General features: G+C 30.5%; 2 protein-coding genes across 2 annotated transcripts; both read right to left on the bottom strand.

Annotated features, from left to right (window-relative positions):
* Nucleotides 1-1,171: 1,171 nt before the first annotated feature.
* LOC111038208 lies at nt 1,172-7,132 on the bottom strand. Its single transcript, XM_022321219.1, is given in 3 exon segments — nt 1,172-2,954; nt 3,311-3,415; nt 6,670-7,132. Coding segments are annotated over 3 exon segments (2,001 nt in total). The 5' UTR covers nt 6,883-7,132; the 3' UTR covers nt 1,172-1,271.
* Nucleotides 7,133-11,911: 4,779 nt separating this feature from the next.
* Nucleotides 11,912-18,371, bottom strand: LOC111038299 (plexin-A4-like). Its single transcript, XM_022321346.1, has 3 exons — nt 18,150-18,371; nt 16,032-16,142; nt 11,912-14,353 (listed from the first exon to the last, which is right to left on the bottom strand). The coding sequence occupies exons 2-3, from the start codon at nt 16,116-16,118 to the stop codon at nt 12,245-12,247; spliced, it is 2,196 nt and encodes a 731-aa protein (XP_022177038.1). The 5' UTR covers nt 16,119-16,142; nt 18,150-18,371; the 3' UTR covers nt 11,912-12,244.
* Between the last annotated feature and the right edge of the window lie 4,733 nt (nt 18,372-23,104).

Consider the following 23,104-nt stretch of genomic DNA (forward strand, 5'->3'; position numbering starts at 1 on the left):
TAATTTTGTTATAAAGACAATTTTATTAAATAAATAAAGTATTTTCATTTTTGTATACCTTCTGTAAACAATATTATATAATCTCTTGAAATTACATTAAATACAAACTGCCTATACACAAGTGTGACACAGAAACAAAGCACAAGCTTTTGTTAAATTACCAAAGTTATTTTTATTTGAATTCCAGAGTTAAATCAATGTTGAATAAAATATAAAATTACCTTAAGTATTTGATGACAACAAAACAATGGTTATTTTATAAGCATTGTTACAGCTCGTAAACTGTTACATAAACTTTGGCTTGTTGCCAACTAGTCCACTGGTTTATTCTAAATCAGATTCTTTTTTTAGACTTGTTTTATTGATAGTGGCAACCTTAGGTGATCTATAGTTTCGAGGTGCTACAAATACGTAGGTGTTTTTATTTTCATCTGAATATTCTATACAGGGTGTTTCTGAAGTGTGTGAGGTAATTAGTATACGCATACTCACTGTGATGCCACACTGAAGATTTTTTTGGAATTTTTTTCTAACTTTAAAAAACCCAGATTTCTAACCGTTTTTCAGTTTTTGATAAGATTTTTTTTAATGAACTCTGAAGCTCTCAAAAACGTTTACGGCTGAACGCCTGGACAGTAGGTGTTTTAAATTTGCATTCAATGATAAAACATTACATAAGAAAAACGATTCTGATCGGAGATTGTCTGTTAACATAGTATCATATACATGTATAGCTATTAATTATTATAATAAAGTATTTAACGATTTAAAGTTATGCAGTATTAACCATAAATAGGCAATTGCCAATTGCATACAATTAACCTTAATGTTTTGAACGTTATAATTTTTCACAAATAATATTTCAAAATAACAACAAAATATTCGAAATCGTTATTCTCTGTTAAAATATCTAACATTTTGTCAAAATTTTAAATTAGAATGTTTGTAAAAAAAAAAGTGTTAGTGTATTTTGCTGGCTATTTAAATATGATAACAAATTTTTTATTATATAACTAGTTAAAAAATTGCAATCATTGGTCAAATGCAACCACAAATAATATATTGAATGATATTCTATCGTTAAATCATTATGTATTACACAATATAATAAACATTTATTATAGAATAATACGCAGGACGCAGGTATAGATTTTTATCAAAAAAAAAAAAATGATGTTTAAAAATTCTTAGGTATGGAACATAATAATATCAATCATCATGTACAATATTATAGTTAATAAATTAAAGGCCGTATGTATCCAAATACGAAACTAATGACGTTCGTCACGCACCAACAACTTATTTTCAGGTTCTCCGTTGTCGTCGCAATCGTTGAGATTTCGTTCGTCCAGTGGTCGCATTTCTGCGAGCTGCTGGCGACCATATAAATGCAGTAGGTCATAGTCCTTCGAAGACTTAAAAAATATGAGGGCCACACATAGGACCGCGATGAATGAAACGTACGCGCCTATAGTGACGACACCCGGCAACAAGGTCGTGGCCAATGAACTTTTGAAATGACTGTATTTTTGTTTCGTGCGCTCTACGAATTTCAGATTTTCGCCAAACGTGACTTTGATCTGTTTCGGCAGTGGGCCCAGCTGGGGTAACGATGACTGCGACACCCTACAAATGATCTGCGTGCTGTCCATCCAAGTGTCCAGGCAACGAGGGGACGAGTTGCCGGGTACCTGCAGTACAATGGACAAGTCCTCGGCGGCCAAAATTTGGACCGGGTACAGACCATTTATGGTAACATTACAGCAACCGTTGACCACGAAGTCCGTGAAAACCGGATCCTGATAACGACGATAACGGATCACCTCCGTTGCATTGACCCTCATTTGTATTCCTGTAGAGTTTTTAGCGTAAAACCGCAATGGTTCAACTTCAGATGCATTTTCCGGACGGATGTTGAGCTTAGGAGACCGGCAAATCACGAGTGTGTCGTTCTGGACATTACAGTTGCTGCACGATATTTTGTTTCTGACGCAACATTCAATGTCCCGCAAGCCGCAAAAATGTTTACCATGCACCCGAAAAGTGTTGCCACCGGACTCGATACCGCCGAACACTTGGCCGTCGTCCACAGTTGGAACGACTGGAAAACGGTTGTTATCCACTTGACTGCAGCCGAGAGACTGGTATGATTGAATTATCGTTTTCGGCGTTACAGAATAACTATTTACGATTGGATCTTTGCCGGGACATTTTTTATCGTCTCGAATGACAGTGGTACTCAAGTGCACGAGACTCGAAATATTCCGTACGTCACAGTACTGGTACGGTGTTATGTCGTCCGCGGGAGTGGCGTTGTTCACCAAACACCAACTACAGAAAAATCTGTGAGTGCCGTTGTTCCAGTGACAATGCGGGCATTCCATTTTTGGGCAATTGCCATCCAACGGGTACGTGGTCACGTAGTAGTCGCTTACGTTGTCGAATCGCAACAACTTGCCATCGAACACGATCAATAAATGATCGAAGTGCGGTACCGACTGCTGGCACGTGGTGTTGTACCGCGGTATACTCGTCGATTTCGTGGAACAAGAGATTCGGTCGCCGTCCATCTCGGCCGTGTAGTTATTGTTGTCCAGCTGACACTGGACGCTGCTGTTGGCTAACAAACGGACGAAACCACCTCCCATGACCGCGTCATCAATCATAACCGTAACCGTGATTGTCTGGACTGCGCTGACTTTATTGTTAACCGAAAACTTTGGACAGGACGACCCGTTGGTGACCACCATCGGGCTTCGCACTGTCCCCGCTGAATTGTCCTTGCAGATCTGTTCGGCAACGAACCAGCTGCATCCCGACATCGTCGCTTCCGTACACGACAAGCACGTCCAACGCTCCTTGCACGTAGTTCAGTTGGTGGTCGTGATTCCGTTCGTGGTAGTGGTTCCGGTTCTCAACAAATCAATCTCTGCGAGAACCTGGTGCACCTGCAACTGCAATATTATATATAATGCAACGGTTAAGGTTAATGTCATAAATTGTATAATATAGTATTTAATATATATATATATTTATTAATAACGTTATTGTCTTTCGATCTAGGAATACGTTTTAGCAACTGTAATATTATTATTAATTATATTATTGTTTTACCACAACTACGGATAGAATACATAATCCAAGTGCGGTAGGTTAAAGTATATAATGTTAAATCAATATCATATAATAATAAGCACCTACGTAAATACAACTTCTTATGCAGCACAGCATAATAGTTACACTAGTAGGCGGGAGCTTTATATGACAGAATGATATTAAGTTGATAATTACAAAAATATTATATACGTACTATGGTAATTAGGAATAAAAAACTATTCAATGATGAATTCTTCCAGTTATTCCGAAATTTCAATCTTCGGCTGACAATCATGTCACTTGAGCAACGTGCGTTTTTCTGAAAATAAAAGATCATACCTATAATATTCCATGAAATTAAAATTTTAGATTACACAGTAAATAAATGTATACAACTATGTAACGAATTATAATGTAATAAACTTTTTACATTGTAGGTACTAAATTTTTAAATGTAATTCCCGAGTTCATGCAATGTTGATTTTACGATCGAAGGGGGTACTTTGAGTATTGGTCAAAAACAAAATAACTGGATACAATTTGATAAATATTTTAATTGCATAGTTATTACTTATTAGCTAATATATTTTATTTTATATTTATGATATTTAATTTTGCACAAATGAAATACACTAAACTAATTAGTTGATTTATGACAGTTGTTAGTTTTGCAAATAAAAATACATTATTAACCTCATCCGGAGTACTCTAACGATCCCTTGTATGGTTTACCCTTTTGATAGTTTACTTGAATTAAATACAATTATTTTTAAGAATGGTCTCAGACTTTGGTATTTGTAATATATTATTTACACACATGCCTTGAACTATTTTTTCTACCCAGTAAGCATGATATATTAATATAGTGTATACCAGGGGCAGCCAAACGATCGATCGCGGACAATTTCAAAGTCGATCGTGTTAGAATTTATTTTTATAGGGACACTCGTACGAAAATTAATCGAGGTTGTAGTGAACAAATTGTCGATAAGTTTTATCAGTATAATTAAAACATTTTTCTATGAAATTCGATCCTCAAAGGTAAAGTATATTTTTATTAGATCGGGACCAAAAAAGTTTGACCACCCCTGGACCTGGAGTATACTGTATACCTAATGTAAGTTAATGCTTAGACTTTACTATATTGATATTATACATACATAATAATTAAGATATCCAGACTGTAATTTAGTATTAACACAAGTTATTTATAGTTTGACCATTGATTTTATAATATTATAAAATCAATGGCCTAACGCAGTAGCATGTAATATAGGGTCCAAGTTCTCCAAGTGTACTCAAGCAGTACCTTAAATATTGGTGGGTGGATATAAATAGAAGAAAAATAGGATATTTTTTAGGTAGGTTTAACAGAATTACGAGGAGTAGGGCGCCTACAATTATTTGAACAGTACCAATTTTTACTATGATTCATGTCACTGGCTCGACGAGCTTTTAATCGAATAATTAATAGTTCAAAGTTTTCCATCTACAAAACATTGAGACGAATCAATTGTGTTTTATTGGTGCAATTTTTTATTAGTATTTTCAGTTGAGTTTTTTATTTACAAAAACGACATTAATAAATAGTTCTCTAGTTATTTATATTACAAACAATATTAGCTATTTATTTGATCTCTAACTAAGAATTATATTTTGGAATTATTTGTAAAAAAATTACTTGTTGAATCTTGAAGATGATCTAATTTAAAATATGTTTTTGTTTATTATATTTTTAACATGTGTAATTTAAGTTTATTATGTTAGTATTTGTATTTATGAGGTTTTTTTGTTATGTATACACTATCAATACAAAGTAGGGCTACTTATATTTTACATTTACAATTTTCGTAAAACAAATCAATATCAAATGTTGATTTTATAGACAATTACGCATTTATAATTATTTCAGTTAATTATAAAACATACTCTGGTTCATTACACACGCATATACATTACATATTATATTTTATACATATATACCTACCACGAGAGGATTAAATGCGGCTCCCACCCACGCCCGGTATTTTTAAGAGGGCCCGAAAATGTGGGAATACTCAATTTTTTTTAAATTTAAGAAACAACAAAAATAAGAATTTTATGAATATAGCGGGAAAAATTAATCTCTAACAATTACCTGAAAAAGTTAATTATAGATAGTCTAAAATAGTAGGATGGCCGTAAATCCTTTGCCCATCGTCTGCATCGTCCTGCACCAAATTATCATACATAAAATGAGCAACAATAGAAGAGTACAAAAAAGAATATTATATAATACCTATATAATGTTTAAGGCTAATAAATAATTTTAGATTTGTAAATTATAAAAATTATAAAGACACATACATTTTAATTTTTGCTAAAAAACTATATGTTGCAATATACATGTAAATGGGTATAAGAAATGATAAAAAAATCAATTTTATAAAAATTAGAAATACCTATACAATATTTGAAAATTTTAATTTTGAGATGTGTACATTTTTAGATTTAAGTTGGAAAACAACTTGAGCTTTTTGTATACTCCTTTTTTTTAGTTCTACTGTGAAATCATATTGATGCGCAAATGATGTATACGACCTTTTAAATGGTTGATGCTTAAGCGATGTATAACCAATAATACGCAACTGTTTACAAAAAAAGTCAAAATTAACAATAATTATGACAACCGGCGCAAAAAAATATTACCCTACTGGCCTAGGTTTCTCATTATCTCTCCACGGCCACTCATATCATGTTGCTATGGAATTATTGTGCTGCAGATGTTAGTAAAGTTACATTAAGATGTCGTGTATACAAGTATACAACCCAACGAATGACAAAACCAATGATTGAAGTTCAATCGATCACAGCCAACTATTTTGTTACATAAGAATTGAAAAAAATCACGTACGAGTATACAGTTTGGAGTAAATAGGAATGTAAGTTAAATTATGTTGTAAATACATGTCGTCAAAGAAAAAAAGGCTGCACATTTAAAATGTCTTTATTCTTTAAATAAGTCAAAAAGAATCAAAATATTTTTAAAATTATACCGTACAATGTAGAAAATACTAATACAAACATTTTATGAAAATATACCAAGTATCTATATAGTTGTTCTTTCTTGAATTATAACGAAATAATAAAATCGATTTGTCAAAAACTGGTCTTGCGTAAAAAACTTTTTTTTCTCATAGTACCAGCTAGATTTTTTGTCAAAAACTGCTCTCAAAGTTGAACATCAACGCATTTATTAATATAAGTCATCTACTCCTACACTAAAAAAAGCACACCCGTCATTGTAAGATCTGCACAATACGCTCCACTCCGCTCAGAATCTAAAATACGAAATAAAACGTACTCTATTATAATACGATGTTGGTAATGAATTAAGTAGGTACCTATAGTCAACATTTAGGTCGGTTGGTCCAATAGGCCATTGCGGTATAGTTGGTATTTTAAAATAACTTTGAGTTCCATTAATGTCATGTACACTTTTAACACACTTGCCTCTCATTCCTCCTCGCGAGCTGACCTATACGACGTGGACGGACGCACATTACAACTTACAAACTTAAGTACAATACGTACCGGTAGTTGTTGTTTCCGCTTCAAACTCACGTGGCACACGCCTATTGTATTGGCACGTGCATGACCGACCACCGCACGACCACACCACTGAATGGAAGATGTCTGTAAATGATCTCCAACCACGCGATCAGACCTAAGATACCTCTCCGGCGACATAATATCACCATCGCCGCCTAATGGTGCAGGCGACGGTGATCTGCATGTACCAGGCATCACCGGAGTTTCCCGAGTGTCACGAACGGTGGCCTCCCATGCCGAAAAGTATAATATTGATGTACCTGGGGACCAGGCTATAGCAGTGCGGGATCACAGTTTTCACGAGGTGCTGGTCGAAAGATATTCAAACCGCGAGCAAAACGACTACAACTGCAGCACACACATCATCGGTTCCCCGAGCTCGCCGATGTCGGACGGCAACCACAACAATAATAATAATATATAGGTATAGGTATGTATGTGCTCTGTGTATGACGTTATGTTGTATAATGTGTATAACTACCATACATAATATTCCACAGGAAATACTGACCTACTGTCGACAAAACGATTTGGTTTTCATCGATTTAGGAAACCGTAAACATGATGTATAGAAACCTATACAGACGCAAGAACCTACCAATGATCGTTTTCACCCTCTCGTTGTTACAAAAATACTTCGATGAAAATAATAATTCATTCGTTCAACGAGAAAGTAGGATTTCCCAAATACCTGTACACGCACAAAGTGGGATTGTTTTTATTAACACAATCAGTATGATTACCAAGGTATTGATTATTGCATTCAAATTTTTAATACACAATATTTATTTATTAAATTAATTTAATATTATATACATATTATGCCAAGCAGTCGCCTGAAAAATTGATTAGTTTAATGTTTCAATAGAATTTAATGAACTAATCACGGGCCACTAAACTATCTTCAATGGACCATTTAGCTCATTATAATTAATTAAGTGTTTAATGATTGTTCATGCAACTCGACATTAGTCGTTTTAGTAAACTTACTTGCTTTTAATATTATAAAAATCATATAGGTGGAAACGTGGTCAATATTAACGATAGAAAATAGTATTGGTAATAAAAGGAAAGGTACACTTTTAGTAGAAACGGGAGATTTACCGCTGAATGTCATTAAAGATTCAACTTCTATAATAGAGAGCCTCACTAAAATTAAAATTACCTATAAACCTACAACGATATAAACATTAAACAGTTGTACTATTATATTATATATAACATATGATTTCATTTTATTACTAAAAATGTGTAGGTACCCAACTATATTACTTAACTATACTATTTTATAACTTAGGTACTAATACTAGGTATGGGTAGGTAATTATATTAGAACCTTTGTTTTATTAAATTTTCTAAATATTTATTAAAGTTTCAATATTGTTTAAAGTTTCCAATATTAACAATTATTTTGTTGTATAACCTTCTTGCCTAAAGTATGTAATACAATTATTAAAAAGTAATATCTTGTATGTTTAAATTAATCCTATAAATTGTAATACAGTATATAGTCTAGATTTGATTTTGAAATGAAAATTAGCTAATGCAATTTTTTTCTAAAACGTTATGCAAAACTATTGAATGTAATAGGTATGACTGAAGTGGTTCATTAATTATCAATTCATATTTCACATGTCTCATTTTATGTGTATACATACAAATAGATTTTAAATCCAAACAGATTACGATGTAATTAATATAAAATGCACCAATAGCACTAAAAACTTTTCAATTTTTCTGAAAATTGTTTTGTATTATAGTTTCAAAAATAAAAACTGGTGTATCGCAAAGAAAGTAAAATAAATTACAAATCCGAACTAGTACAAAATGTTCACAAATAATTATTTTATATTTAAAAAACAATTTTAATATTTGTATAGTAATATTATTAAATCTTACTGGTAAGTCGGTGTATAAATAGCCAATATACATATTATAGTGTATATACCACTTTACATACCTATCGTAATGAATAAAAATTCGTAAAATAGGTCAATTTTAAATTAAATAAATTACTTATCCAAATTAATATTAGGAAACTAATTTTATGTCAGAAGAGAATAAATAAATTGTTAGTTATAAATATAACTTTAATATAATATTGAAAGGATTAAGTTTATTGATGTTGTCCTTTAATTTACTATACATCTATAAACATAACCATTGTGAAGAATGAAAACGAATTATAGAATTATTAATTTGATGCAATAAGTATAAAATATTTTGTTATATTACCGTTTATTGTAGACAAATTTGATTCCTTTAATTTATGAATGAGCATACGCGAGTATAACAACAAGATTGTTTTTGTTATGAAATGAAACACTGTAGACAAACGTGACGCATGATAGACAATTTGAGTAGATGGAATTGACAGTATTTGGAATGAGCAGTAAATACATACTGATTTTATTACTGGAGTGATAGGATATAGGCATTTTGGCTCAATCGTTAACCCGGTGATGACGTCTTTTTTAATTTAATTTGATTTTTTTTTTTTTGAAACATTGATTATTTTAATGATATTACAATGCAATTAAAATTTGGACCAAAACTACTTATTTATAATAAAATTATCAAAATTGTAATCAATTAAAATAATTATATTATAATATATTTTTATAGTTAACAGTCTTATTTAATATTATCAAAATCTACAAACTGTTTTATATAGGTTAAACTTATGGCTTAATAATTATAGTAATTATTTTAATTTCGAGTGTTAGTTGTTATATATGTAACGTTAACGTTGTAAGGCAGCATGGCCATATACAAATTATAAAATTATAGTAGTTTTAAGACGAATATGTAGTTCCTATTAAGACCAATATCCATGCATATGTCATATACCAACAAGTAGTATCTAATTAAATAATAAAATATGTATAGAGCTCAGTCGCGATAATATTATAATATTGTCATTAAAATGGTTGAGACAGAAAGCAATAATATCGTTCAGCTTAGTTTTCACGATTTATTATAATCTAAGTACCTAAATAATAAATAGAAGCAACGTTGCGCCCAAACTAAATAATTAATATTTATGTTCGTCAATCTCATTTTATTGTCTGACTCATATTATTGAATTTTTTATATTTGTAAGTCACAGCGTTGCGTCACATATTATAGATGTACCATATACAAAATATTAAAATGGTATGAATAAAGAATAATGCTATCATATTATCAAAATATTCCGATTTTCAGTTATTAGGTGGACGTAGTTTCGTCTCAAAAATGTTTTTATACGTCGATTAGCTTGACGTCATTCTGTCAACGAATATAATATATACCTAATATAAATGATAAATAATACGAGATGTTTTGTATTATTTTCCAGCTGGTATTCGAATAACAGTGGCTCGATTAAAAATCTAAAACAGCCCGAGAAAAAGTCTCAAGCTTGCATTTTTGATTACGATGCATCACAAATCAGTGGCACATCTACGAAGAATATAACAGTCAATACTCTAATACTATATAATTTCTGGCATAATAATAAAAGATTACTCTATCCTACCGGATGGAATACAACTAATTACATCGTCCCCACATAAATGTATTACACATTATCTTCAATAAACCGTATAAAATTGATTAAATTAAAATAACATTATATTTAAAAAAAAAGCATTAGCCATCAAGGTATCATAATTATATATATACCACGTGTGGTTTGTCTACACAATACATGGGCAATGGAAACAAGGAACACATTATAAGCGTAACTATAGGTATAGTAACATAAGCATAAGAAACTATAGACTACTTGGCCATCAATTTTTCTGTAGTACCTGTATGGCTATTATGTAACAAAAAGATAAATCAATATTATGTAGTATTATATTTATGGATTGTGGCATTTTAAGTGTGTCAACTCACGGCCATAATATAGTACTCAAATTTATGGTATAATCATGCAAGGTATGCAAATTACACATTCATTTACTGTGAATTGTGATCTTAATTTAAATCTTGGAATATTGTTTTTTATTTATTGATCTAAAATACACTTTGACAGCATTCGCCATTAGTGATGTAATTTTTTTTTACTTAAACTAGCTTTTTTAAATTTAAATTTCATAGGTTTATTTTTCTTGATAATAATAATAAATTTTGGTTTGTTTTAGATTTGGGTCCTGACACAGCATCTAAGCCAATTCTGAGGTGTTCAGTATTTTGCATTCTATTGGAGTTCATCTTTGTATACTCTAACGACACTCCGTCAGTAAACTAATATTTCACTATTAGCGGCAAGTACACAGCAAGTTTCGCATATAAAAATAAATTTAATGTTACGTTAAATCGGTTCTTGGTAAAGTTTGTTATTCCCAATGGTCACTAGTCACCTAACTGGGGATAGGGCAATACCAATAAGTACCTATTTTTTCCCTTATCACAATTTTTTTAAACAACATAATATATAAAGTTATCAGCCAGTAAAAGGGATGAAAGTAAAATGCGAAAAGTGCAAGTTTAACAGCCATTATCATGATACGTAGTTCAAAGATAATAATGTCACCGTGAAGACGAAATATAGTTTTGCTGCTATACTGTTGTAATAGAGCCATTGCACTATAATATCATACAAAACATAATAATATGTGCCCATAAAATACACCGCCTAGTATTAGTACATACATGTATGTAAAAAAAAAAACTATACCTACAACTGTAGTACGAAATATTATGATGAATATTGGATGTTAATTGAATATTCATAATACTATATAAATATCGAGAATGCCAGTTATACTGGAATACTGTAGTCATACTGAAAAGTGAATAGTAAATAATAATGACAATAAATTATCTTAAATTTGGTATTTTTTCCACCGTTAAAATGGCCACCTAAACTTATTATTCATCAATATTAGGCATTTAATTATTTAATTATTTGTCACGCAATTTCATATTATTCAATCAAACTCGAAATTTCTCTTGGTGATTTTTAATAAAATTATTGCGATTATAGTCTACAACGGACATTAGATATCTACATTAGATACTTACTAAATTATAATAACAATATGTAAGTAGTCAATATTTGTGATTTCTAAATTATCTGAATTTTAAGTTTGAACGTAGCTGCCGAAGTATAGCCATAATGTTATGTTACCAACTTTATCTTTGGTTAAAGTGTTAAACCAAAAACAATATTATTCTTAAGTACCTGGAATTATTGCATTAATTAATACTAAAAATAGTGAATAAAAAAACAGTATTTCAAAAATCATAACTTATGACTCATAAGTGTATAAAAGTATATCTATGGAAGAACAAAAATACATCGAGCACATACGTAAGTACACATAGTATACATGGCATATAAGATCCGTTTCAAATAGGTGACATGTACAACATAATAATTATTATGATAAAAATTTAAATAACATAAATCCTGTTCAATTAGGTAACTCCTACTGACATTGATGAACAGCTCAAAACGATTCACATAATAATATTATAATGTGCGCATTATTTTATACAAGTAGTGAAAAAAAAACATGTACATAAAAATTAGTTCCAGTAATATATTTGTTGATTCCATCATAACTCAATGCCTGGTCTTCGGCTTCTTGCCGGTGTTCGAATTCAACAAATAATCAGTGGTGTCGTCTATGCCAGCCGTGATGTTTCGGAGTTCTCCTAAGTATCGCTTATCCAAGTGCTGCTTAGAATAGCTCATTATTTTCTTTACGCAGAAGATCAGTGCAAATACGCAAATCAACAGGGACGAAATACCACCGACAACGTATTGCGGACTCAGTAACCGAACGATCGCATAATACTGTTTGTGTCTCCTGTGCACTACGGTCCGTTTCACTTGTTTGCCGACTGCGATCGCGATCTCTAGGACATCGGCAACCGACTTGTCGGACGGTGCCCGGCACTCAATGAAGTTCCCTGTGACGTTGGTCACGGTTAACCTCTCGTCGTCGCCCACCTCGTCGACAAGGAATGTCACTTCGAGCATGTAGCTGCCGTCAAGTTGGCGGCGCTGCAACAGGTCCGGAAACACGCCGTCCACGCGGACGACGGTGCCGTCGTACACTTCGAAGTCCGTGTAAACCGGGTCGGGGTGAAGCATGTAACATGTCTGTTGTGGCAAGAACACGACTTTACCAGCCAAATCCGTACGAAACCCGAACGGAAGACACGTCACCTGCACCGGATCGTCGAGCTTCGGTGGCCAACAGTCCATCATCGCTGCAGTGCCATTGGCGGTGTTGCTCAGCTCACAGTGGCCGTAGTACTTTGTGTCGTTGTAGTCGACGTACATCTGCTGGTTTTCCGTGCACTCAAAACCACCTCGGACAGTCAACGGGACGACGCCAGATGCGATACCCTCGAATACTTGACCGTCCGAGACGAATGGGTCGTCCACGTACTTGAACTTTTTATTTTTAAGAAACCTGCCAACCCAACTTTCGAACGAGATTTGCAAAGGACCTTCCTTTGACCCATCCGTTTTCGCGTTGGTCACGCAGTCGATGTGGTCGCGCGCTAGTTCGACGATCTCGCACATCACTTTCGTTGTCGTTTTATTGAAGAACACCTGGACGTCAGCCGTTGCGTTCAGATTCTCGCCGGTTAGTTCTATCCGGGTTCCACCCGAAGCGGGTACGCACATGGGGCTGACTCCCGTAAAGAGTGGTCTGACGAACCCGAACTTTTGCACAGATTTCAGCGATACCACGCTCGTCAGCCACTCGTACTCGATTACCACCAAACCCTCTTTATCCGCCTCATTATCGGTACTGATGGTGCAATTTACCGTCTGGCCGTCGACCGTGGTAGGGTCGGTGCAACTCTCTCCGGCCACGGTCACTGTCGTCAGCCGACCAACGGCCAAAATCCAGTGCAGGTTCTTGACGGTTATGCTAATCACCACCGGCGTTTTTCTCCTGTACAGCATCGCGACTGGTTCGAAAGACTCGATCGCAGCGGCAGAACTCCTGATTTCCATCGCGGACAACGAGGATTCGTCCTTCCATTTCTCGTTGTTTATCGCGTTGCGTACGTCGCAACTGTTCAGCTGTTCGCCTGTTATCTTGCAACCGTCGTCTTTTGAACACCATTTACAGTAATATTTTCTCGAATCGCTTTCCCAATAACGGATAGTACAATTTTCGTTTGGGCAGGTCCAACCGTGATGACTGATGTAATGGTCTCGCGGATCGTTGAATTGCAATCGTACGCCGTTGACAACGATTGAAAAATAAAAAATAAACAAAGGATTGGTTTTAGTTGTACTTTGTTCTTCGGGAGGCATAGTTTTTTTTTCTACCCATTTACAAGTAATTACTCCATTATCGATTGAAGCTTTATACGTTGCATTTTCTATTTCACAACTGATATTCCGGATTTCATTAAAAAAATTGCTTACACTTTTTACCCCGATATTCGAGACAGTGACTCGTATCGAATGATGATTATCATAGGTCACGGCAAAATCTGGGCAAAATTCTTTTGTTTTGGCGATGAAATTCCCGGATATACTTTGATCAGTGTAGTAACAAATTTGTTTATCCACCAGCCAACTGCAAATAGATGCATCAGTACATTGTGTGCATGATCTATAAATCGTGCAGTTGTTTTCTTGACTTGATCCACCTTCCATTAAATGGACATTGTCCGCGAAAATTTCCACACTTGATGTCAACTGTAAAAAATATATTTATATATATTGTATATTCCGCACCTTCTATAAACGATCGATGCAATTTTCAAAATATATATTGACTTACTTTATAAGCTATTTATTTACCTATACTTACAACTAACCTGAACTTATTACACCGTTCTATATGGTACGTCAGTATAAATTTATAAGTGATAATGTGGACAAAAATGTCAACTCCCCCAAAAACGTTTTACTATCCGTTAAAAAATTGAAAACACAATTTAACGTAACCCAGAGGATATCACTATTATCATTCATCACGTGGAGGCGTTATCCTCCAGAAATATTTGTATTTTGCATAGCATTTATATTATTTTTTTCATATTTTGCATTTTGAATAAATCATATTCATCTTTCTGCTAGTTTTGTTATAATCATTTTTATCGATTTCGTAATTTTGATTATTTTTCTATTGAGTAATAATATATAACTGTTTTTATATTCTGAAATCTAGTAATGTTTTGTTTATTAAGATTTTGTATTTTAGCTGGTCTAATAATTGTTGTCGTCTTTTACATTTATTATTTTCGAAATTTTTTGATTTAGGCACATAAAAGCATTTTGCACAGAAAATAGAAATCAAATGTTTCATCTCTATTTAATATCTCATATGGAGAAATTAACATAAATATATTACAATATTTAACGTTTTTAATTGGTTTAATTTACTGTATCTATAATTATTAGAAATTACTGATAGGCAATAAATATATTTTATGTATCATGTATAATACAAATTAATTTAATCTATCCATAAATATTTTTAGAGGTTAATAATTCTTTTCAACCAGAATCGTGAATCCTAACTACCTATACAATAATTGGCTTCAAATTTGACACATATATTACAGTAACGAAGTACACTTAAAATTTAAAATACAGAACAATACAATGCAACTCCCCGGATTTTTCATATTTATTTTTATATTCCATTACATATGGGTAGGTACTAACAATATTTTATTTCTCGGTAATTAATACATCGACTTTTTATATTTTGTGTTTATTCAAATCTATAGTTGTAAATGCGTAATTCGTATACATCCTCTGACTTGACCATAATAAATTAACATAAAAACAATAAACTCAACAAGTCGTTATTTCAAATTATTTGTAAAAACAAAAAACATTGTTTATTTAATTTTTTTTTTAATTCTAAGCAAAATCATGTGTGTAATTTTAGAAATAAAAAAAATCCTATAAGTCATAAATAAAAATTAATTATATATTTACAACCATTAACCTCAATGTATTTTTAAGTTCAATACTTACATATTTTAAGTTATTTGTTGTAAGTATTTAAATTGAGCTTAATCTGCATAATCGATAAAAAAAAATGCATACAATATACCTACATACCTTATTTAACCCATAATATTATAATATATACATTTTAAGCCATGGAAAGTATGCTTATATAATAAAAGATACGTTATTATAAGTGTATTAAGTTCTAAGGTCTATAAATAGACAATACATGCAAGCTCAAAATGTATTAAATTATATAATCTTAGTATTAATACTATTAATATTAATAAATTAACAAAAAAATTATCTTAAGTGAAGTTATATCATAAAATTTAAATGAATACCATATATTATATTTATGTAGAAATAATTGATGCACTATAATTAAAGTTGTCAAAATATAACTTACCAGTAAAATTGCGAACAGGAATCTGTTACTTGAAGAATCGTTCCAATTGTATTTGTGTGGAGTCATGTAACGTCCGCCGGCAAACATGGTATTGAAATTATGTACGTTCTTCTGAAAATAAACAATTATATAACGATACGAACATAAGTAAATTATAATCAGGCAAAAAAATTGTACTACCAAAGTTTTATTTTGTTTTATTTCTATATAACATATTTCTTTATTTTATATATTGATTTATTTGAGCCTATTTATAAGTTTTTTTTTTGTTATAACTTATATAAGTATTAGACTATAACATTTTTATATTGCATATTTAAACATTGAAGGTTATCTACTTATTAAAATTGGCAAACATATGACGTGTGTTGAGTTAGATTTGTCCAAAGGATTTTATGCATTTGTGCCTACCTCACTCAGAGAAAATTGTAATCATTTTATTTTTTATCGACTTAATATTATATGTGTAAATTAAGGTTCAATCTACTCATATTTTTAAAAAGACACTCTATTATGTTATTCTCTGAAAGTTAATTCAAACGTAGACATTTCAAATATTGTCAGTAATAAATAATAAGATGAATTTTAACATTACAGTCGTAGATACACTTCATCCTCCACTACTTACATTTTTCTTTTCTTAACTAAAGTGATTAGTAAATTATAGTTTTATAATTTGGATTTTTATTAATTAGTCTTACACATTATTGCTCATGCAATATGTATAATTAATTATATATATATATATATATATATGTATTTATAACTATCGCTCGTTAATTTAATTGGTTTCATTTCATTTAATTTATCTCATAAATATAAAAGATTAGATGAATTTAAAAATGAGTTGTTAATATAAACGTTTTCTAAAATCTTTAAATTGAAATCCTGGAATAAAATTTAAAAAAAATATAATTTCATAATAAACTGCCCTAAAGTTATGAAAATGCTGTTGAATTAAGACTTCTTTATAATTTAATAAGTAATTAATTGAATTGACTTTAAACACAATAATTACACAATACTATATTACTTAGGTTTAGGATTTTAATGCCAATGCTTTTTAAATAAAAAAAATATAGAAAGATAATGGTTATATAGCATACAAGAGTAATTCATTTAATTTCCATTTTTTCTCCTATTAGTGTTTTCTTAAATTTTATTATATAAATAAATACTTTTTTCCCGATATTTCGTGGTAAATTATCAATTTTTTAAAATAATTGAAATGAATACATCGTAATATAATTTTTTCAATACGGCCGAGCTCTTTTATTATAGTTACACCTTAACACGTTGCAGATATCGATACATCATAAATAACTGGTATTTTAATAATATTTAAGAAAATATGGAATTACAAGTCTTTACTTTCTTTAATCAGTTAATTTTGCCAAGGCTAGGTAATGCGAGTTAGTTAAAAGTTCTTACTGTTACAATTTATTCATAACATTTTTTTAAAACTAAAAATGATTCAATATTTAAATTAAAAAAATTATTTTGTTTTACATTTAAAAAGCTTTTTATATTTAAATGCATTTTTTATAATTATTTCTATAAATTCTGAACCCTACTTGTAAGTTGTAACTATTTCCTTATTTACGTATTACAGATACTTTTAAATATTCAACAATTACTGTTCGAATTGCTTTAAATGTTTTCTTTACACATTTACAATCACCCACAAAATATGGCAATATCTATAGTAATTTTTAAATAATAAGTTAGTCACAATCCCATATAAATATCAGTATCTCTAGCTTTCACAAGCATACGAACATTTGTTTTTCATTTTATTGTTGTAACATCGTAACAAAAAATGTTTTGTCTGTAGAAAATGTTACCATCTTAATTGTTAATACTATATAAATTACTATTCATAAATACTCGGCAGAAAATAATATGACATATACTGACCACGACACAAATTAACTATTATTCTAAATATGAAAAAAAATGACTTTTTTCAATTCTGTGGACGGGGTTGGGGATTAGGGAAAAGTATCTTTGGGGTGGAAAACGGTAAGCGGTCTATCCGTGTTTGACACCTAAATGGCTTTATGAATAATATATTACTATTTAGTATTTAATAAAACGAGTACTTAAGTAACTACCCACTTTGTATTCGGATTATGACGACGACAACGATGGTGATGATGGTGGTGGTCAGTCGATGGTGCAGCACAGTGTCTATGATGTCACTCAGATTTTGAAAACGACTGACTTCATTCCGCAACCTTTATGTCACTGCACCGCGTTTCACGATAACTCGCCGATCGTAATATTTTTATTTATTGTTTATTATTGACATTTTATTATTGAGCCCGACCGAACATCAGACGATCAACGGTCCCCACTCATTAATCGGCCTGAGAATGAATCACCTAATACAATAATAATATCTATCAGTGAATGCTCATATCATCATTATGACATTATTATAATATTATAGGGTTCCTACATAGTCTTAAAAAACCTCTCGTGAATATCATGAATGAACCCATTATGGTGCTCATTCATATTAATTTTATTTTATGTAAACGCACATATAGATTTGAAACGACTCTAAAAGTCTGATAAAAAAAACGATGACAAAAAAAATTTATTTGTAATGAATTCGATACAGACTCCCGGGTTAATAGAAAAAATATTGCCCACATACCCATGTATATAGCTACATAGTCTATACCTAAGCATTTACCTACAATATATAGAGGTTACATTTTTTGTTTTGTTTGCAACGGCTATTATAGTCTTCGAAACAACTAAACAGATTTCAGTCCCAGTTATCAATCCAATATTTTATAATATAATATAACACTACCTATAAGGCTATAATCTCTCTGTTTTAGAATGACCAAGTGATGTGAGTATGTGACTCATACCATCATCGAAATAGGAATTTGAACTGATAATCATAATATATAATAAATACACATTTTCCGAAGGTAACATAATCCTTAAATCATTTTTTTTGTTAAACAATTAATACTGAAAACTAGAAAGCCGGTAACTTTACTAAAGTAATTTTTAACAAATCCATTTTGGTAAGTTGTAACTTTATGACCTCCCCAGTCTCCACCGGCGTCATAAACTTAAAATTATAAATAAAACACAATTAATATTTGTATAATACAAATTATATAGTGCTCACGGAAATGTTGAGGAAAAAGAACGTATCGTGCGATTATATGTTATTAATTTGAAACTTAAAATAAAATAATATAAAACTGAAAACTGCAAAACGAATAACGCTGACGTAATAATGTATTGACATTCAACGAAAAAAAAATTATATTTTCGAATTTTATTCAGTGCACATAATAACATAAACAACAACTGCGGTCGACCAACTCATTACTTATAGTATAACATTATTATTTTTTGCCTACAAAATGCATTGACATATTATTAGTTATTAAGACGTGACTTTCGCGTTCACTTAAAATGTCTATAACAAAATGCCACTCTAGTTTTGGTAATCTAGTTAGATAGTGAAAATGTGTGATAAAATAAATTGATTTATAATTCAGACTATTAAATTTGGTACTTAATCTCTTTAAAAGTACGTCGTACCCGCAAATTATGTTGTATCCGTCCGGTCCGTTGCATAACTACATAAGCACCACCATATTCAAAAATCCAAAAAAAAATTATGCCGATGATTGTTATTCCGTTTGTACACATTTGTAATCCTAATATAAACATTTGTACACCCCCCTCCCCTAAACACCCCAAAAATATATAATTTCATAACTATTAAATATTAATAAATAATGATTATTTTATAACACAATGAAAAGAAAAAAAATATTTTAAATACGTATTTCAATACCCAGCCAAAAAATTATTTGAGTTCAAATACAAATACTTAAAAAAGTTTTTATAGAGACTTAAAATATTTTCAAATTTTGTATAGCATATTTTTGATCTTATAAATTAACTGAACCGACTTTCATGTTTTACGTTAATTTTATATGGCATACGTTTTACACCGCATCATTTGGTGGAACTTTAAAATACTCAACTGTTTTCTTTGTGGAAGTATTTGATTTTTCGTTGAGTATATATCACAGTAAAATAAATATATCATTATGTATATTCTCAATTTTTATTTTTATTTTTCGTGATCGAAATTAAAATAGAAATTATAATGTGAACTAAAAATAATTATTACTATCAATTATTATTAAATTAAGTATTTGAAATTCAGTATTTGATTTTAAGTATAGATATTTTGAGAAAGTATTAAAAAATAGTAAAATAATCTGTTGAAGTAATTTTTTCCAAAGTATTTAAAATACGTATTTAAGTATATACTACATATTATACGTGTTTGAATACTTTTACTCAATTACCTTTACAATACTGCTTTCGTGGAGCATTGTAAAGTTCAATTTCGATATTAATGCTATTAATTATTATTACCAAATTAAATGTAATTTATTTAAATTTAAAATACATTTTCTTAAATCATCTGGAACTTAGATCAAGATGGGAAGAAACTTAAAGGTAACAGGTTCAATAATTAAGAGATTATAAAATACAAGAATTAGATCATAGACGAAAATAGTCTAAGTAAATACCCTTTTACAATAAATTGGATATAAAAGATCAACTTTTCATACTCAATATTAAAGCCAATTATACATAAAACACCAACGTTGTAGAGTTTCTTGGGCTTGGAGTAACCCTAAATAATTGTACTCTTTGTTAAAAAGGTAAAAGATAAGTTATTACTTATTTCTATGTTTGATAAATTAACTGATTAAAAGCAAAACAATAGAATAATCGAAGTATTATATTATTCTTAGGAAACACACATTTAACTTTCATGAACAACATTAAAATGCTAAGGTTGATGTCCGACACCAAACATACTCAGAGAACCATATAATTAAAACTTAAATCAGCGCAACTAAAAGTATCAATATCTTAAAAACCGTAATCCATATCGAATGAGGCGCAGAAAGTAATGTCTTAATCGACTTAATCTCGAGGTCGGTAATTGGACCACAAAATAAATGTACATTTTTTAGGTGTACCCAGTCACTGGGCCATACATGTACAACACAAAAATATACAAATATACGATGTTTATTGACTGATTATTATTATTTTTCTAATAAATAAAAATACTATTATTTTATTTAGAGCTAGGATTTTGGTGACTTTTGCATTTTTTTTCCTTTAAGTGCTATACAGTTCTAACCAAAAACTAAATTTGTTTCGCGATACAACAATTTAGAATGTGTAACATTTACTTTGCATTTGTAGTGTAAAATGCATTTTATTGCATTTTTATAAATATTATTTTGTGTATCAATTTGTGTATTTAAACTAATTTTTGTTTAATTTAAGTTTTTTAGCCGTATAGGTAATCTCAATTAGTACCTATATTACCCTTATAAAAATAGCACCTTTCAACTTAAATCGTCAACATAAAATAATATTATCGCTGTTGTACCCGTTTTCGATAAAATTATTACCTGTCGAAGTGTCGACGAATGGAGAAATTCGAAACTATATTAATAAAATAATACTCCAAATATTTTTAAACTAGTATATTTGTCGGCAAAACTGAGTTGTCTTAGGTAAACTCACAAGTCAATTCAAATTTGAATATATTTGTTTAATTTACTTCTTAAAACAAATTTTTACCTTTTTTGTGTTGTACAAAAAATTAATAAAAAAATTTAAATTTAAAATTTTTTTCGCTCATCTAATCTAAGAACATGTTTCATAGTTTTTAGATTATTTTTGAGTATTTTTCATGTCATTAATATCCTAGCTCTCATTATATATATATTACCGAACGTGGATTGTATAGTACTCAATTTAACGGTCGCAATGTTCTATAGCCTTTGTATAACGCTATTTTTATTTATTTCATTTGATGGCAGCTCCCGCTAATTCCATACCAATTCATTACCTTTTGATAAAGCACACGGACGCTTCATGTAAAGTTGAATGTGCACTGCAGTAGGTATTGCAGTGATAATTTATATGACATATTAATTTAGTAGTGTTCCAATTACGGGAAACAATAATACAAATCGTCGAAAATAGTTGCCCAACCACTTGGTTTATATGGACACCAGGCCATTGTAGAATTGATGGCAATGAGTAAGTGTAGGTTAGGAGAAGCTGTCAAGAGTAGCACGAGAAACAGTAAATAACATTGTGACAGAAGTACACACCTAATCCTAACTTATTGACATCCATAGAAATGTCAGCACCTATTGTACCATTGTATGGGAATCCAAATGGCAAAGTACACTAACTAACAAGCTCAGCAAAAATAAACAATTATACATATACATATACATATATTATCTATGTTTCTTTACAAGCAGATCATTTGTTTTTTTTAATTTTAAAATTAAAAAGAAGAAAAACAATTAAGATTAAGTACCTATAAAGTAACCATTTTTTAAATCAAAATATTATGCATAATGGTGTTTAATAACGTTTAATATAATATTGCATTTACAAAATATATGTAGATTATAGATAGACAATAAGTAAAAAAAAATCAATCTTAACAAAAAATAATAAGCAATGTGTGGAGTTAACAGCTACATAAATAGGTAATTATGGGCTTATTATTTCTTCATATTTCTAATAGGTTACCTATGTAATATACCTAATCAATAATAATATACTATAGAATAGTGAATATTATGTTAATTATTAACCAGCTACAATATATTGCACTGTCCAATATCAAACATGTAAAAAATATTACTAAAATATGAAATTATAATAAACAAATAGTGTGGTGTATTTGGTTGGTAGTTAAACTATAATATTTCAAAGAAGAAATTCGGCAAAAAAATTACTTTCAGTCTTGTTTGACGAGCATACGACACACTTTGTTAACTACAATTGCAGTGTAACATAAAAATAATGAATTTGCTGATCACATCAAACGTTATCGGATAAGAATTGTCTTGAATAAACCAAATAAACATATAGGACTAGGCGAAAAGTTTTAGTAATTATGATGTACAAAAATATCTAAATAATTAAGTGTTAAATAAAATGTGTGTAATATGTACACAATCAGTTCT

This window comes from Myzus persicae, unplaced genomic scaffold (genome assembly GCF_001856785.1).
Source record: "Myzus persicae strain clone G006 unplaced genomic scaffold, MPER_G0061.0, whole genome shotgun sequence".
In the NCBI taxonomy this organism is placed as follows: Eukaryota; Metazoa; Arthropoda; class Insecta; order Hemiptera; family Aphididae; genus Myzus; species Myzus persicae.

Bases quoted from the DNA above. Each gene is read 5' to 3' on its own strand.
- LOC111038299 (XM_022321346.1), bottom strand. From the start codon at position 16,118: ATGTTTGCCGGCGGACGTTACATGACTCCACACAAATACAATTGGAAC. The intron at 14,354-16,031 runs GTAAGTTATATT...TATTTTTTACAG, and splicing joins TCCTGTTCGCAATTTTACTG to TTGACATCAAGTGTGGAAAT.